The 17358-nt window shown below is 42.9% G+C and overlaps 2 protein-coding genes across 3 annotated transcripts; both read right to left on the bottom strand.

Moving 5' to 3' along the window:
- Positions 1-480: 480 nt before the first annotated feature.
- On the bottom strand, positions 481-8623 carry RBFA (ribosome binding factor A). Its single transcript, XM_057377882.1, has 7 exons — positions 8480-8623; positions 7364-7406; positions 6559-6735; positions 5176-5288; positions 3944-4028; positions 2256-2326; positions 481-1199 (listed from the first exon to the last, which is right to left on the bottom strand). The coding sequence occupies exons 1-7, from the start codon at positions 8590-8592 to the stop codon at positions 806-808; spliced, it is 996 nt and encodes a 331-aa protein (XP_057233865.1). The 5' UTR covers positions 8593-8623; the 3' UTR covers positions 481-805.
- A 418-nt stretch (positions 8624-9041) lies between these two features.
- LOC130580406 (probable 2-ketogluconate reductase) lies at positions 9042-13793 on the bottom strand. Of its 2 annotated transcripts, none has more exons than XM_057377884.1 (6): positions 13713-13793; positions 12331-12715; positions 11569-11740; positions 10372-10550; positions 9778-9874; positions 9042-9396 (listed from the first exon to the last, which is right to left on the bottom strand). In XM_057377884.1, the coding sequence occupies exons 2-6, from the start codon at positions 12710-12712 to the stop codon at positions 9243-9245; spliced, it is 984 nt and encodes a 327-aa protein (XP_057233867.1). In that variant the 5' UTR covers positions 12713-12715; positions 13713-13793; the 3' UTR covers positions 9042-9242. The 2 variants fall into 2 exon arrangements, with proteins under 2 accessions (XP_057233867.1, XP_057233866.1); XM_057377883.1 differs by having other exon boundaries at positions 13618-13775.
- Between the last annotated feature and the right edge of the window lie 3565 nt (positions 13794-17358).

Raw genomic sequence — 17358 nt, 5'->3', positions numbered from 1 at the left:
AACTTTACACACTCATACTATTATTTTTTTATGTGCTTTGAGTCAGAAAACTTTATTCTCACTTTTTATGTAATCCTCTATTAATTTTCACATCAGTTTCTGGGACATTCTTCCCTGCTGCTCTTTTTCTGCTTTTCAAGTTTTTAATACATTTTTAAGTCACAGTCAATGATTTGCCTGATTTTACCCAATGGATGAGCAGTTCTCCATTTCTTTCTGATTGCAGTTTCCCTTGCACAACCATAAATTAATTTTCTTTCTGGGTTATAACATTATTGGCCATAACTTCAATGAGTTTTACTTTCTTGTAGAAATAGTTCCCCCATTAGACTGGTACTCTAGAAAAGACCCTGATTTTGTGTCTGATGTCTAAACACCACTGTCATTATTTTGCTTCCCTCTTCCATCCTAATCTCAGAATAAAAAACCATCGCTTTGTGATAATTTTTATCCAGGTCACTTAAAAAAAATACTGCAATATAGAAACCATAATTTTATTGGAAATAATCAACACAACTGCAAGAAGTTTTAACTCAATGCTGCAATGGGTGTATTTTATTGCAAAACTGCTCTCTGGTTTAAAAATCCCTCAACTGAAGCAACTTGAAAGCTGCTTAATAGAATGTCACTAATGGCAGTTTTTCTCACTTACTTTGTGTTAGCAAACCTCACGTGGCAAATCTATTAGTTTGAATGAGCAAGTGGTAAACAGGCCATAAAAAATGAATCTTTCAGAAACTAAGACAGTCTTTCCATTTTTTTTACTTTTGGCAGCCTCCATTTTGAAAGGAATGGYTTTTTCACTTCATTTTGGTTTATCAGTAGACTGATTTAAAGTTTTGCCATTATCTGCATCCAACTCGTTCTCCTCTTCCTGTAATTCACCCTGCAGCTCGTAGTCTGAGMCTGAGCCAGGGTTATCATCCCAGTAATCAGCTTCGTATCTGTCCAATAAGTGTTTCTGGGGTGTAATGTCATCATCGTCAGGAGGACTCCTTTGTTTTTTTTTTTTCATTTTCTTTTGAATCTTAGAAAGCTGCTTCTCCTGTTCCTCTGTCCAGGCAATGCCTTCTATATGTCTCGACACTTTCATTTTTTTATAGTCCATTATCTGTTTATTCAGCAGTTCATGATCAATGCCAAACAGATTAGGCCGCATGGGTGAATCTGAAGATTGAGTTGTTGAAGTGRATAGTTTACTGTGGGAAAGAAAACAAGTATTGGTTTGGGTTTTTTTTTCCCTGCATATATTTCAATAAGTAATGCTGTTTTTGAAACTAGAGTAACACAGAAATAAACTGGACTTTACATACTGAAGTCTGACTTCATTAATGCCCCGTGTTCCCTATGTTACAAAAGAAGAGATACCATCATATCATGTATCCAAGGAAATTCTGTGTCAACAGATTTAATGGGAGAAAGCCATWAAAGCAACAACATGCCAGATAAAACTGCTTGTCTTAGGGAAAAAGTGTCCATAGGTGAAACTGGACCTGGGAGCCCCAAGGAACTCAAGAGCTCTCCCAGCTCTTCCAAGAWGCGAGAAACAGCAGCCTGTGCCCAAAACACATCAGAACGATGTGAAACCTTATGCTGGACTTGACTATTTCCCCAAGACACAGAGGAGGATGTTAGGTGCCCTTTGGGAAATGTGTCCTAGCAACATCTTCCCACAGGAAGGTATTTCTGATTCGCACTTGATGAACCATCCTGTGAGATGATGAGGCACACAAAACATTTCTACCTGCAGGACTGCAGCACACAAGTGCAAAGGCTCTTGCCTTGAGTGCATCCAGTGTTCCAATAGGTTGTTCAGCCCTATCTCTCAGTAGCCAAAAATTCCTCACMGAAGAATGTTAAATTAACTTAGGGAGATTTGTCAATAAATTAGCAATCCAGTATAACAAACCAAACTTATACCAGAAAAAAGTGGAAGCAGAACCSTACTGGTAAATGCAGAGTTTTCATCCTCATGTGAGACAATTACCAGCAAGAAACAAATATGGCTGCTGCAGAGCAATTTTTTTTAGGTTTGATTATCATAAACACATCAAGTGTTGAAATCTTAAAAATTTTACATATATTTCCCTCATAAAAAAGAAGATATTAACACCAAAAAAAGTATCAGGTCTGCAAACAACAATGTAYACATCTAATTCAAATACACTTTCTCATACGTCAAATAATACCCAATTTAAATWGGCCAACAGAGATGAAAGTGGATATTTAGACAATTCTGAATCAAAAAGCCCCACCTTGATTCATTTTGAGGTATTTCTTCTTCTTCTGGAGGTCCAAAATCAGCAATTGCCAGTAAGTCCTCGACCTGTAAACACATGAAAGCAACACATATTAAGGATCCTGTATAAAATCTACTTTGCTCACATCTACACAAGAAACAGAGAMCTATCTAACAGCAAGTATGTTCCTYTKATGTCTGGAATATTTAGCAAAAYAACTTCAAAAGAGCCTTTTCCTTAATTTTCATGGAACTGCTTATACTTCTTGCCTGGGATGTTTTTGTCAAATAGTGTAATGGATCCAGAGATTCCTACAAAGTTTTCTGCTTTATGTCATTATGAACCCTTAGCTAGGGATTGTCTGACATGTAATTTTTTATTTCTTTGTTCTTACCTCAGTCTTGCAAATTCTTTTTCATTACATCCTTACAATGAGATTTTTTTCACCTCCTCTCCCTTTCTTCAAGTATACATTTCTCTTACATGTAAGAGAGGAATTCCCARCTTCCCTTTAATATGGCACATAACCAGTAAATGCTACAAATCTAGTATATCCAATGCTTACAGACTGTACATCATTGTGAAAATTTACTCTCATTTGAAATCTTTATTTTAGCTTTTCTTTACATTAATTCCCTTCTAATTCAGTATATTATTCTAGGAGTTTAATTGGATGTTTTTTCCCTGACTTACATTATTAAAATCAAGTTCAACTATATTAATTGAATCTGTGGTTGACACAGATCTGATGAACTGCAAAGTGGGAGAAAATGGTGCATCTAAGTGYTCCCCAGTGTCATTCCCTAACAGAAATGATACAAGGAGGGTTTTTACTTGTCTTCTTTGAAATTCAGATKATTTCTGACCACGGAAAATTCAAGCAGTTCACCGCATTTCTAGAGAATGTGAAATTCTTTTTATCCCTTCCACATTGCAGGAACCCAGAAGTCTTTAAAAGTACTTGGCTGTAACAGTAACACTACTATAAATAATAAGGCATTTCAGGGCACAGAAACATGAACATGCTATTTTCAATTACTGTTCATATCAACAGCTTGACAAGACATTTCTCATTAAATTCTACTCATTGGTGTCATCTTTCTYTTCTGGAAATCTCACTGTTTCAGAGATTTTGCTTCACAGTGCCAGTGACAGCAAATTCCTAGGAAACATCATTATTCTAGTAATACGTCAACTAGTTAAAACCATCAACACCTTGACAGGAAACATGAAGTAGTAAAGACAATTTTAAAGTAAAGGGGGAAAATRTAGTATGAGTAAGCTTACATTCCCTATGGAAAGATCTGCACTTTCCTAGAAACATTTTAACAATTCACAGATGGAAAAAGATATGGGAAAAAAAATCACTGGTTATTCAATTGAATCTTAAAAACACATAASATTTAAAATGTGGAAGACAGCTCCTCCACCCTGATTTCTATAATCRTGTACACCAGGCAACCCTGTATTATTCCTTAAAATGGTAACTTACTTTTTTAGAATTTCTTCTTTGGCCTAATGATACAGYCTACAGTTTTTTTACATATTATACWGACATCAAGCTTACTCAAGATTGTTTGTGAAAATGCTTTGCAACTATAGAGAAAGAGTGATTTTTTATCAGTAAATTGTTAGAGCAACTAAATGACCAGCTCTCTCAAAAAGTCACCACATTTGTACATTGAGTCAAAGATTAGARTTACCTCTTTTACAGCTGCAGCTTCTTTGTCTTTTATAAATACTACTGGGGGTGCATTTCCTACAATCTGCTGACTCTTCAGAAGATACCTGGCAAAAATACAGCATTCAACAGCATGAGTATCAGTATAGCATCTCCAGGACAAGAAAAAAAAATGTTAAATTAAATCCAGCAGTATCGTACACTTCCAGGTATGGCTTGCAAAACCTACAGGCTGATGGGGAGCTAATGATAAGCAATACATCACTGCAGAACCCCAACTTCAAATGCATAGCATACAAAAACTACTGGCTGCAAATCCAACTGAGTATTGATGGTATTAGGTTTGCCTGTGTCTATATGCATACACTGGCACAGCTCTTTCCCCACTTCATTTGGTATCTTTATCCCCACTATAGAGATAAGAGCAGCGGGGATAGAGCTCTCGGAGCAGGGTGAGACAACTTATCCTACATGCTACCTGCAGGAAGAACTGACAGGGCTCCCCTTGTCTTCTTCTCAGCCCTCAACTTCCCTTCTCAAAGAGCAGAAGCTGTGGACTAGAAGAGCATGATGCTGGAGCAGGAATTACATAGCTTAGGGAAACAGGGGGAAAGGAAATGGCTTTACAAGTATGCCCCATGGGTGGAGTCCTGAACTTCCAACAGACTGGCTGGATAGCAGAGGCAAAGCCAGGGAAAGAGAGAAAGAGACAAAAATCTCAATGATACCCTGAAAACTCACTGGACTCTTGGAAAAATGGACAAAAGCATCACAATACATGGTTGTATTCTGATTTAATTTTTTTTTAATCAGTATTGTGAAGAATTTGTGTAATAGTAGTCATCCTTTCTGGAGGCCCAAATCATCCCTAGCGATCAGAATTTTCCAGTGAATCTGCAAGGAGATACTTGCAGTTGCCAGTCCTTTGTACAGCACCCCATTCTGGTCTACTGTCCCACACAACCTGCCCAGCCACCACCACCAGAATAACGGAAACCACACCCACACTCCTCTTGCCTTGTGCTCAGCCCTGGGAAAGCCAGAAGCCAACAAAACCAGCCATGCTCCAGGAAAAGATCCCACAGCTGGCCTGACACAGCCACCCTTTCCTGCGAGGCTCATCACAGGACATTCTCTACGCCCAGTATCTAAAAACCTGAAGCATCCCAATAGGTCAGCTCTAGATTGTCAGAAATACTTAAGAAATGGCACTTAAATGGCTCTGGAAGCAGCCTGTCTATCCCACAGCAGTACCGTATACGTGGAGCACTCTTCCGCAGCACACTTTCAACATAACTTTCCTTCTCCATAGTGGAAGTGGGGTTCCAGTACACACAACACGCTGAAAAGTTGGATGACAGGGACACCTACAAAAAAGGCAAATCAGCCTTTAAAATTATATTTACACACACCACTTCATATACAAAGAAGTCTCTGACAGATTGCAGAAAGTCTGCTAGAAAATTTCTTTTGATAACAGAAGTAATGATATCAGACCAGACTGAGYTCATGAGTGAATCAGGACTGATCTACTCCCAGCCATGTTCCAGTGCCGCACAAGCACTAYACAGCTATAAAATCTGTATTGTATTGGGAAGAAGGCTGTTTCTTTCCCTCTCTCACGTTTTAAATAGTTTAATTTACAGCAATACTGCCTGAAAGCATTGTGTCTTGCCCACACCAGCCAGCATTTTTTCTGGCAGACATGTGATCAGTCAGACAAGCAATGCTTAAAACCCTAGAGAGACAGAAAGTACCGAAGGGTACTGCACATTTAGAGTCAGAAGACTCATCTTGTCCATGTAATTTTGAACACTTGTCTGACAACAGAATGAATTCAGCTGTCAAAAACACCTATTTCGGTCATGAATGACAAACCTTCTGTCATAGATGCAGCTATAGGGTACCATTTTTTTTACGTGCTTCTAATATCAAACCTAAGTCCACCAAGYTTTTAAGCCAAACACTGGTATAATTTAATCTTTACAGAACAAAAACGTAGAAGATAAAAACTAAAGACAATAAACAAGAATGTGGAGACTGACTTAGTTCCTGTATCAGAGCTCTAACTCCCCTTTCAAATCCACAAGTTACGACACCACTAGCCACAATTATGTACAAATCCCACTTCTTTCTTGGATCTTGCTTGACAATGACATTTTGTTATGCTTGCCCTTTTTTTTGAACTAATCTCATGCATCACTTTGGTCTTCTGCCTGTAACATTGCTGCTGAGTGACACAAGAAAGTAACAGCTCTCACACAGCTGTAAGAAGAAAAGACTCTTGGAAAGAAACAGGTTGGTAAAACCAGGCTCCTCCTTTTGAAAGGGCAAGGCAGAGTTTATGTCTGAGTAAGAGAAAAAGGTAAGTCATACCAGGAGAATTACCATTTAGTTGGCTTAAGTTGCATTTGTGTTAGAGTGGCAAAGGTCTCCTAAACCAGGTACAACAGTGGCAAAGCTCTCCTAGTGTGTACTTCAGAGCCTGAGCTTGCTACACTCTGCTGCATCAGAAGCAATGCAGTAAAACTCCTCTTGCACACATCACAACATCCAGGGGGGCTCCTTCGGCATCTCCATGCCAACCTTACAGCACCATCAGAGTGGCTCAGCACAAGCGGCAGCTTTGGCACTTGCCTTGCTGATTTCCAGCTTGAGATCATAAAATTCTTGACTGACTTCACAGGTAGTCGCCATCTCTAACACAGCTTTATGAATAAGACCATTCAAGACYCTGCAGCGCATGTTATCTTCTTTCCTTGATTTTGTCAGGTCATTTTTCATTAAAAAGTCCAACTTGGCTGGTTTATAAAACTTTAAAAAGAAACAAACAACACATTAATCAGTAGTTACACACTTGTATTAAGCAATTATATACAGTTTCATGCACTTTACTAGGTTTGCTCTTATGTAATTATTGACGCTGTGATGACTTTATATAAGTCCTGTGTATCAAGTGTTTCAATAAAGAATATTTCTGTTCACAAAATATTTGACCTTCGTGTAGTATAGTCAAACTTTCTCAAATTTCTTTTGTRTTTTGTAGCAAGTTATGAAGCTCCATGGGTCTGTTTTCTCAAATACACCTTATACTGACTGAAAAGCTTTGCTTGTCTGAAAAAACAAACATAAAAATAAACCTCATTAAACMAAGCTCGTAGAAGTTTTAATCTGGATCAGTACTCAGGAATGCAAAAGAGCATTGAYGCTGACAAAGATGAAAGAWCTGCACAGAAGAGGAAMCAGCCATGGRGAGCCAAATGACTTCTCTYGATGTCTRTCCTGGCATTAAACAGTCAAACTGRAGCCCTACTGCTTGTTCACAAAATCCTGCTATCTCTCCATCAGAAAATGCTTCTCCCAAAGTTAGAATCCATGGCAGAAGCACACGTTTGTTCCTCCTGGCACAGATAAACAAATGGCCTTAAGAGCTTGGACTTACCGTTTGTGATCCCAGGGTAGGGCTGTCATACCAGAACTTCTTTCTTTTGGGAAAAGGAAAGGAAATCAGCCTTTCAGCAGCTAAGACRAACAAGGATTGATTCCCTGTGTAAKTAATATTCCACCTGCCCTAAAGCACACCACAACACCCAGGTTCTCACGTAAGTAGATCTCCCTACAGCTGGGGTGTGGGGAACAGTGCTTCCCATCCACAACTGATGCTGTACATAGACAGCAAGGGGTGGAAAACAACAGCTCTGAGGCTTCTTTAKMTGCAYAGAATCATTAAGTTTGGAAAATACAGCTAAGATCATCCCACTCTTAACCCRGTACTGCCAAATCCAGCACTAAACCGTGTCTGTAAACACCACTTGTATGCATTTTCTGAACACTTCCAGGGACAGTGATTTATTWCACTTTCCTGGGGATCCTGTTCTTCAGGATCACTTGACCGTTCTTCACTTTCAGTGAAGAAATTCCTCCCAATATCCAMTCTAAATCTCCCTTAGTTTAGCTCGAGGACATTTCCTCTTGTTCTGTCACTAGTCACCCGGGAGAAGAGACTGACTCCCAACTGGCTACATCCTYCTTTCAGGCAGCTGTAGAGAGTGATAAGGKSCAGCCAGAGCCTCMTTTTCTGCAGACTAAACAYCCCCATCTCCCTCRRCCACTCCTCATAGGACTTCTGCTCCAGATCCTTCACCGCTGACCTTCTCTGGACACGCTCCAACACCTCAATGCCTTTCCTGTACTGAGAGATCCAGAAATGRACAYAGCASTCGAGGTKGTGGGCTCACCAGTGCTGAGGSRCAATCRCTGCCCCGGTCCTGCAGGACACACAATTGCTGATATAGGCCAGGGTTAGGGTGGCCTTCGTGACCACCTGCCTGCCGCTGCCGACCAGCTGACATCGGTGGTCASTCGGCACGACAACACCGAAACGCCCTGGCCACAAGAGCCGCACGGCTCTGGAGGCGCTGCCCGTGCGGCAGCTCGGGGTCGGTGTCTCTCCTCCGCGCTACCGGGGCCCCAAACCCCACAGCCCCTCTTATCCCCTTGTCCCGGGTTGCCCCGCACCCGGAGAAGGCCCCGCACCCGGAGAAGGCCCCGCACCTACTTGTTCTTGCGGAGCATTTTCCGCAGCAGGTTCCTGGAGCCGCCCAGGGCGGCCGAGCTGCGCAGAGCCCGGGACCACCGCGGCACCACCGCGGCCCCTCGGGCGGCCAACATCGCTACCCTGGCCCCCGGCACGGCACAGCCCGGCACGGCACAGCCCGGCACGGCACGGCACAGCCCGGCACGGCACGGCCCAGCCCGGCCCGGCACGGCACGGCCCGAAGAGCTCCCCCTCGGCTCCGGCTGCGGCTCCCCCTGTCGGCACGGAGGCCCGCCGGGCGCGGAGAGAGGGATGAGGGAGAGGGAAGGAGGGAGAGGGGCCGAGCCGCCCTTAATGCTGGGCTAGGCTCTCACACACACAGCCTCGACTTTCGGCCCGGGCGAAGGGAAAGCGTCGGGATTGCTGCTGGAGCGGTGGGAGTAGCCGYTCCCACAGGCTGGCTGCCTTTGTGGCTGTGCCAGGTGGCTCCTCCACGATACGATTTATATGTCTTCAATTCGCTGCTGCATCGCTGGGCAATTGTGAGGGGATGCGAGAAAAAGAAATGACACTGAGGCATGACTTTGTGCTCTCGAGTTTTCCATTGAAGACMAAGACAAAATACTGCAATTTTCCACAGAGAATCGCTGCTGGCTATTGAAATMAATTTAAATAAACCCGTGCTTTATATATTTTATCTGAATACCACTTGTGGGATAATTACACGAAAATGATCAAATTACTGTTTCCACACTGATGGCATTAACATTAAGTGCAAGCTGCATTAGGGCAGCACCTCACGAGGGATAGGAAGACCCGCCAGGCCCGCTTCTATGCTTTCTGCCATTTGTTCCATCATAACCCAGCGTGTCTTCCTGGTGGCACTTCCGATGTGAGGAGTTATTATAACATTCTTCAGCTTTAACAAGGGGTGATCCCTGGAAGAGAAAAAGAAATACTGAGCTAGTCACTCACCACACATTCATCTATTATTTAATCACCTGCAGCCAGCCAGGGAAATACATAAAATAATAATTAAAAATAAAAAAAAAAACCTAATTGCATGACCTGAGCATACTCAGAGCAGTTCAAAGTGCTGCCTAGCTTGGTGGGGTTTTACGCAACAAATCCTCCAAATGAGTGAGTGTGAATTTTCTTTTGGCTGGAACAGGATTAGGGACATGGTTTAAGCAGGACTAGTGCACACAAATCGTGTACTCCTAACAAAACGATGCAACTTGTCACATGCTCACAAAATTTTACTCAGCTTGAAGATCACACATACATTCTTTTATAATTAACCTAAATACATGTCCTACCTTGGCAAAGGTTCAGGATATGTCACATCCAGAGCAGCTGCCTTAATAACTTTGTTTTGAAGGGCTTCCACCAATGCATCCTGATCCACTACCAGACCTGTGTCACAGTAAGAAGGATATGTTTATTTTCATGTTCCATATGTTCTCTCAGCATTCTTTTGGGCACTGTGGTCAGGCAAACAGCAGAGCAGGCCATGGTCACAGTGCAGAAGCAGCAGCAGAGTGTGGTGGAGTGGGAGGGGGAAGCTTGGGTACCTGCATCAGGGAATTCACTAGGCTTCAGAATAGGCTATGCCACCCTAATGTATGTTAGCAACCACGCTGCATTAAATGAGTAAAAGGCTTAAGTAGGAGATTATATAAACACACGTGGGCTTCCAGCACTCCAAGCTCACTAAAATTCCAGARACCTACTTTCTCATTATTATGGGAACACCTGTAGGTTTTACTGAGATATGACCTCAGGAGTCTAAATAAACTAGTAATCAGAGAATTTATGGGAAATTTCAGAGGGACAGACTGTCTATTAGAGGTTTTCCCAGGACTTGTCATGTCAATAAACCTTAATGCACTTTTGTTTACTCTGCACCTTACCTCTGCTGATATTAATGAGAGTAGCAGTGGGTTTCATCAGCTCCAGCTCCCTCTTCCCAATCAGTTTGGATGTCTGTGGAGTTAGGTTCACAGACAGCAACACAAAATCTGACTGCTGGAGCAAATCATCTATCTTCTTACAGTAAACGGCTCCAACGGCACTTTCTTCTTCCTTGTCTCTGAAGGGAAAATCCCAAAATTAAACTGCAGTAGCAAGAAACAAGAGAAAGATCAAATCACCAGTAGAGAAGATGGTTCCTTATTGCTATCTTTGCTGTGTAGTGCAAAGCAGTTAGTTGGTTATCTGACYGAAACTCAGTGAAGACAAATGTCAAACTGTTTCCCACAATACCAAGTGAACTGTATACTAAAGTGCAGTACTGCACCTCTGGGGATGGAAAGTAAGAAATGGGTATCACGTAAATGCACTGAATAAATKATAAAGCAAATGCATTTGTGCTACAACTTCTGCTTGTAATGGGGATTCTTTTCCKACCCAAAAGCAACACTGATGTCTTGTGGAAATTAAGTAATTTGAGTAAGATGATGTCACGTGAAAATTACTGAGGAAATACACAAGACAGGGCAGGGGTTAAATCTTCCCAAGTCAAGTCTATGTCAGCAACAGCCTGATTGCTCTGTGTATCAGTGCTGATTCACTGAAAACACGCTGCAGGACCTGCTGGTGCACTCTATCTGTATCAGGACAACGCTGGGGTATGTATTGTCTGGCTCTAATCAAGTTCCCACAAAAGAAAAAGATGTCATGGGCCTGATGGGAGCACGGGGCATGTCTACCTCATTTAGGAGACAGCAAACAGACTGGAAAGTCCAGCCCTCTATTGTCACGTGGCTCTGGAAGGGTGAGATATCTCTGCCTGAATCTCTGCCTCACCTATGTCACAGGATTTAAGTCCCCCCAGTTTTCTCCTTTCCTCCATTACAATGTCACCACCATGACAGGAAGAACTCTTAAGCCCTGACTAACAGGAAGAACAGCGAGATRTAGCTCTCCCATTCCTTCTTGACTTGGTTTCTGTATAAATTGGGCAATTAATGACCATCTTGCAACAAGAGTATATACTTAGTCACTTAAAATAAAGAGCACCATAAAAAGGGAAAGCACAGTGAAAAGCACAAATAACACATAAAAGCAGTGAAAAAGTAGAGTTGCCATGGAGCTGCTACCAGCTTTACCTCTGACTTCTGTTGTGATACAATATCTTCATTTCAAAGGCTTTGGCTCTTTCAGCCACTTTGTACCCAATCGTGCCCATTCCCACAATCCCCAGGGTTGCTCCAGAAACCTCTGCTCCCAGCCAGTCAGCAGGGAAATACTCTGTGTCAGGGGAGACTGCCATCTCATGTCCTTGGAGGAGGAAAAGGAAAATAATGTTATATAAAGGATGTTCCAGTAACTGGCTACTTTTTTTTTTTTTTTTATTTTTTTCCCCACCTTTTACCACAGGRCAAGATAGGAGCACAGGAGCAAACAATATACTGTCATCATATTTCTGGACAGTAAGTTAATAATGTTGCACTGCACACATGACTGCTGACATTGATTTCTTGCTCAGGAGAGAAACACACCCAGCTTCTCTTTGGCAGGCAAGGAGGCAAGGAAGGAAAGGCCAAAGCAGCAGTAAGGGGTTAAAAGGAAATATTTTCAAGGAGGCTTGAAGTCTGTCTTTGCCAAGCTGCTGTGCATCTGAGTCATTATTAACTGCAGGACAGGCCTGAATTTAGGGTTGTCCAAAGAAGGAACAACTCTACCTTGCCAATACACCAGTTTGGAAATGGCATGGAAGTTATTGTCAACAAGASAGATTTATCTTACCTTCTTCCTTGTCCCCTGTTTTCCATATTTCTAGTTTTAAGCTCACTTTTGCATCAGCAGATTTTCTGCATGTTTTGAAGTCATCTTTTCTATGAGAAGATTAAGACCATTTCAGTTATTACCTTCCACAAGTCTCCTGGAAGATGCCAACATCAAAGCCATGCCCAAGTCTGCAGTGTCAGTGGAAACAATAAATGGAGTATTGGACACCTTCACACCATAGCTGGAGAGGAGTTTCAGGTCCAAGTGATCTATTCCCACTCCAGAACTTGCAACTACCTTCAAGTTAGGCAAGCTCTGGAGCAGCTCTTCATGAATAGCTGGTTTGTGATACCACATGTAGATAGCACTGATCTTTTTGCTAAGAAATGCCTTGTTTTTYAGATATTCTTTCATGGTGATGAGATGAAAACGTTTCTTCAGAAATCCAACATGGTGTTCATATACTCCATGTCTCTCTCCTATGCAGTCAATTAGCACATAAGGCAGTTCCTGACCCTCCATGCTCTACAAATGCAAAGAGAGCCAAAAAGACATTGTGTGATGTGATCCATTTTACCTTTTTTTCTAAAAACTTTAAATTGATTGGCTCAATTACACGCTGTTTTCTCACTTGATGGAAGAGCTGGCTAAAGATAACCACTGCCACRTGCAGACGTGCAGAACTCTTTTGTGTTCTCCCAGTGTTATTCAGAAGGATGTTCAATTTCGATATAATCTTAGTAAGAAAACATCCTTTGTGGCATACGAACTATGTTAACACTTAAACAAATGATCAGTTCACTGTTCACTGTTCAATATTTAGAGCCAAGATCTTGATAATTTAAGAATGTGCCCATGTGAGTGGAAGGGTATCTTTTAGCCAGCAAGTTCTGCCACTTCTGCAATTACATTTAGCAATTATCATTGATRAGATTATATCAGTAAAAATATAATTTAATGTAACAGAGCTATAATTTTTCAACTATGAACTTTGGAATTACCCATTAATTTAAGTTTACCCTTTTTTTTTCGGTCTCCAGTGCTTTGCCAACTCTTAACTCTGCTGACTGCAAAGMGCCAAAGTTGTGATCTCGGGTTAAAGCCGGGCGTCCCCCAGGCTGCCCTTCAGCCCGAGGCAATGTCCCCGCACCGCTCCCGCASCGCCGGGCKGGCGCCCGCCTCTCCTTCCCGACCACCTCCGGAGCTCTGTGTCCCGGAGAGCTCTCCCTGCCCAGCGCAGGCTGAGTCCCGGCTTGAGGCGTTTGCAGCCGTCCCGGCGCGCCTGCAGCTGGGATTAAAGATAGGAGGGAGCTGGAGCGGCGGCTGCAGGGCTCTGCCCGGCCCTCAAGGGCCCTGGGAACGGGCGAGCCGCCTCCCGCTGCCAGGACCGCCAGAGCCCCGTGCCCCACAAGCCCGGCGCTACCCACCCGAGCCGCGGCCCCGGGGCTCGGGGTCCCCTGTCCGCCGCCAGGCAGAGGCGGTCCCGGTGCGCTCAGGGTCCCGCGGTGCCGCTCGCACTCACCCCGCCGGCCGCGCTCGCCGCTGSCACCGGACCGCGGGGGTGGAGCGGGACCGGCCGCCGAGGCGGGCACTGCTCTGCCACCCGCACCCCGCCCGGGCCGTGGCGGGGCCAGTGGGGAGGAGAGGAGGTGCTAGGACACGGGACGTGCCCCCCAATCCTTCCTGGAGCCGAGCGAGAGCAACGGCAGCTGGCACGGATTGTGTGTTTTTGTTGAAGTGTTTCTGTGATTTCAGTGTAATCGGGATTTTGCATTAAYATCCTGCAGTTTTTTCTGTACTGTCTTTGAAGACTGGTCGTTGTCTGGTCTTTCTGTTGGTCCTAACACCATGTGCACGTGAGTTAACATAACATGAAGAGTTGTCTCTGACCGGCAGACACCASTGACAGCTCTCACTGCACACATGAAGGTCTCTTCCAACCTATATGATTCTAGGATAACCTTCAAAAACTCTCATTGAGGACTAAGCAACCGGAGCAGACTCAGGTGTTTGGACACTTGAGATGTTATCCCAGGTACAGGCAGTCCTGCACCAATTTCAGCTGAAAAATGTGTGAGAATTTTCCTGACAAAGTTATTACTTGGTCTGTATCATAGTCACAGAATGGTTTCAGTTGGAAGAGACCTTMAAGGCCATTTATTTCCAACCCCCTTGCCATGGGCAGGGACACCTTTCACTAGACCAGGTRACTCAGAGCCCCATCCAACCTGGTCTTGGACATTTCCAGGGATGGGGCGTCCACAGCTTCTCTGGGCAACCCATGCCAGTGCCTCACCATCCCCAGAGAGGACAATCACTTCCTACTACCTAATCTAAACCTACACTCCTTCAGCTCAAGGCCATTTCCCTTTGCCYTGTCACTACTTGTGAAATGTTCCTCTCCAGCTCTCTTATAGTCCCCACTGAGGTACTGGAAGGTGCTATAAGGTCTTGGAGCCTTCTCTTCTCCAGGCTGAACAACTCCAAMACTTCTATTCTGTCTTTGTAGAAGTGCTCCAGTCCTGTGATCAACTTAGTGGCCTTCCCTGGACACACTTCAACAAATGTCTCTTGTGCTGAGGACCCCAGAGCTGGATGCAGCATTCCAGGCGGGATCTCACAAGAGCAGAGTAGAGAATCCCCTTGACCCCCATCCCCAGTAATAGGGACTGGGAAGAACAGCTTCAGCACTAAGTTCACAAAGGCTGCGCTGAAGTGATTCCCCTTGCTGTGCACGTAGTCAGAATCCACTGGGGAGGATGCCTGGCTTCCGTTGTGAGAGCAGGTCAGGAGCAAGGACACTGCTGTGGACATCAGGAATCTTTCTTCCTTAAACCCCTCCCCAACAAGCCTAAAATGATTACAGATTATCTGTTTCAATAAGAACTATCCAAACTGCTTTGCTGGTAAGATGTAATGAATAATCTTTTAAATTACTGCTCACCTGAGATCAAAGGACCAATGTTAAGTCCCTATCAAAGACCCAAGTCATTCTCCCTTGAACTGAGGAAGGAGGCCTACCACATCAGGGATCTTTTTTCCTTAAACCCCTCCCCAACAAGCCCAAAATGATTACAGATTATCTGTTTCAGTAAGAAGTATCCAAACTGCTTTGCTGGTAAGATGTAATGAATAATCTTTTAAATTACTGCTCACCTGAGATCAAAGGACCAATGTTAAGTCCCTCTCAAAGATCCAAGTCATTCTCCGTATGAACTGAGGAAGGAGGCCTATCACATTATAGTCTTGAAAGTAAAGAAAAACCTTTGGAAGGGCAACACAGTAGATTTTCCCTTCGTATATCAAATCCACAATTTTGAATGAACAAAAGGAAGGAGGAATTAGTCAGAGAAACCAAAAAAAAAAAAAAAAGAAAAAAAAAAAAAAAAAAAACCCAAAAAAAAAACCAGTCAAAGGAATGTTAGTCTGAGCAAAAATCCAGGACATACATATCAAATGTCAGGAAAATGGATATTTTATGTTATTAGATGTGGAGAGAATCAGATGGCATCCAAGTTTTTTTTGTGCAACTTAAACATGCAATTTTCAAGCTGTAGTACAGAAGCTGATACATCTCTAAAGAAGATATATTTGTAAAACAACATATGTGACAGAAGAAGTCAGTTGCATCAGCRCACTGTCACATTCTAAGCAAATTTAGTGTGTAGAGTACCTGAAAGACCTCCAAGTAGTGTGTTAAGGTRAACTACAGTGTGTGTACATCATTGTGGTGTGCAGGTTTTCTCTTACGGAAAGGGATCTGATATACTTGCATTGTACAGAGCACTCTGAAATTAGTAAGGTCTGTGGGTATGTAGACACAAGTATTGCATAGTCTGTGGACTTCATCCCCATCGTTAAATATTACCATTGGTGTCCATGTAATCCTGCAGGGCAAGCTGATGCCTGCAGTGGTAATAGGGTGCTTGTGTAATAATTGCTTCTTAAGATTCAGCTTTTGAAGTACTATATTACCCTAAAATATTTTTGTATAATTTAATGTATACATTCCCCAGGTGGGATGTACTGACTAGCTTGAGCATGAAGCTGGATAAGGACGYATGTTTCCTATGTCTACATTATGTGTTGTAAGGCAGTTTTACATGGGATTACAAGAAGAAAGCTGAGGCAGGAAATCTCTCTTCATGAGCTCTTGTTTCAGGCAAGGCCAAGCCAAGTGATGCATTTATTTTCACTGACTATGAACCATTAGAAAATGTTATCACTTGCCTGACTGCTTGCTGTGGGTAAGGCCAGCTTTCCCAGTAGGCTACTGTAGCAGCACTTTATTCCAGMTTGTATACTTTTTGTCCACCAAAGTATTTTTTAAAATCTGGATCAATGGAAAATGAATGATAATGGATCATCTCTTCGCTCACGTTCCCACTGCATTTTTTGGATCCACTTTTAGCAATTTACATTCAATTTATCATGAAATTGAATGTATTGTGTATGAGTCAACCCATCATTCCAGTGATTGGCAGGCAGCTGTGTCTTCCCCTCTAAAGCGCCCCACTGGTAGGGAACACTTCTGAAACTGATCAGCCCAGATTCTTCAAACATCTGCAAAAGTAGCACTAAAGCTCCAAGCAAATGCCAAACTTGGTCAATTGCTTTAAACAGAAGTGAAATSAAGTTCTGCATCTGATTTTGTTTGCTTCTTCACGTCTGGAGAAATGTTTGCATGTGCAAAACCTTGTGTGGCTTTTTTTTCAGTTTTAGGATATTTTAGGATATTGATACCCTAAGAAAGGGTATTTTTTTCCTCTCTTCTATTTTATTTTGTCGTAACCTTGTTTTTCAGCTCTGTAATTTATTGCTTAGCCTTTTATTTTTAATGAAATGTAAATTATTTTTTCAAGGTTATACAGGTGACAATGAAAGGTGTCCTGGGCACTGGAACCTCACAGACCAGGGAGGTACCTGAGGCAGTCTTGAAATTCCTGACAGCCAACTCACTGTACCTGAAAAGCTCCAATGTCTTGTTTCCTGGAGTTGGCAACATCATCATACATTAAACTGGGGGGAGGAAGTGTATTTTGGCAAGCACTGTGATAACCATCTGCAAGACAAAGGCAGTGGAGATGGCTCTGTAAAGATGCATGAGRCTCTAGGCAAAATCCTAGCTGCACTTAGTGGCAACTTTGCTATAAACTTTACTGATAGAT

The sequence above is a fragment of the Malurus melanocephalus genome, unplaced genomic scaffold (assembly GCF_030028575.1).
Source record: "Malurus melanocephalus ecotype Western Australia unplaced genomic scaffold, MMel_1.1 scaffold_329, whole genome shotgun sequence".
In the NCBI taxonomy this organism is placed as follows: Eukaryota; Metazoa; Chordata; class Aves; order Passeriformes; family Maluridae; genus Malurus; species Malurus melanocephalus.
The sequence above is the reverse complement of the archived record's forward strand: the minus strand, read 5'-3'. Positions and strand labels throughout refer to the sequence as shown.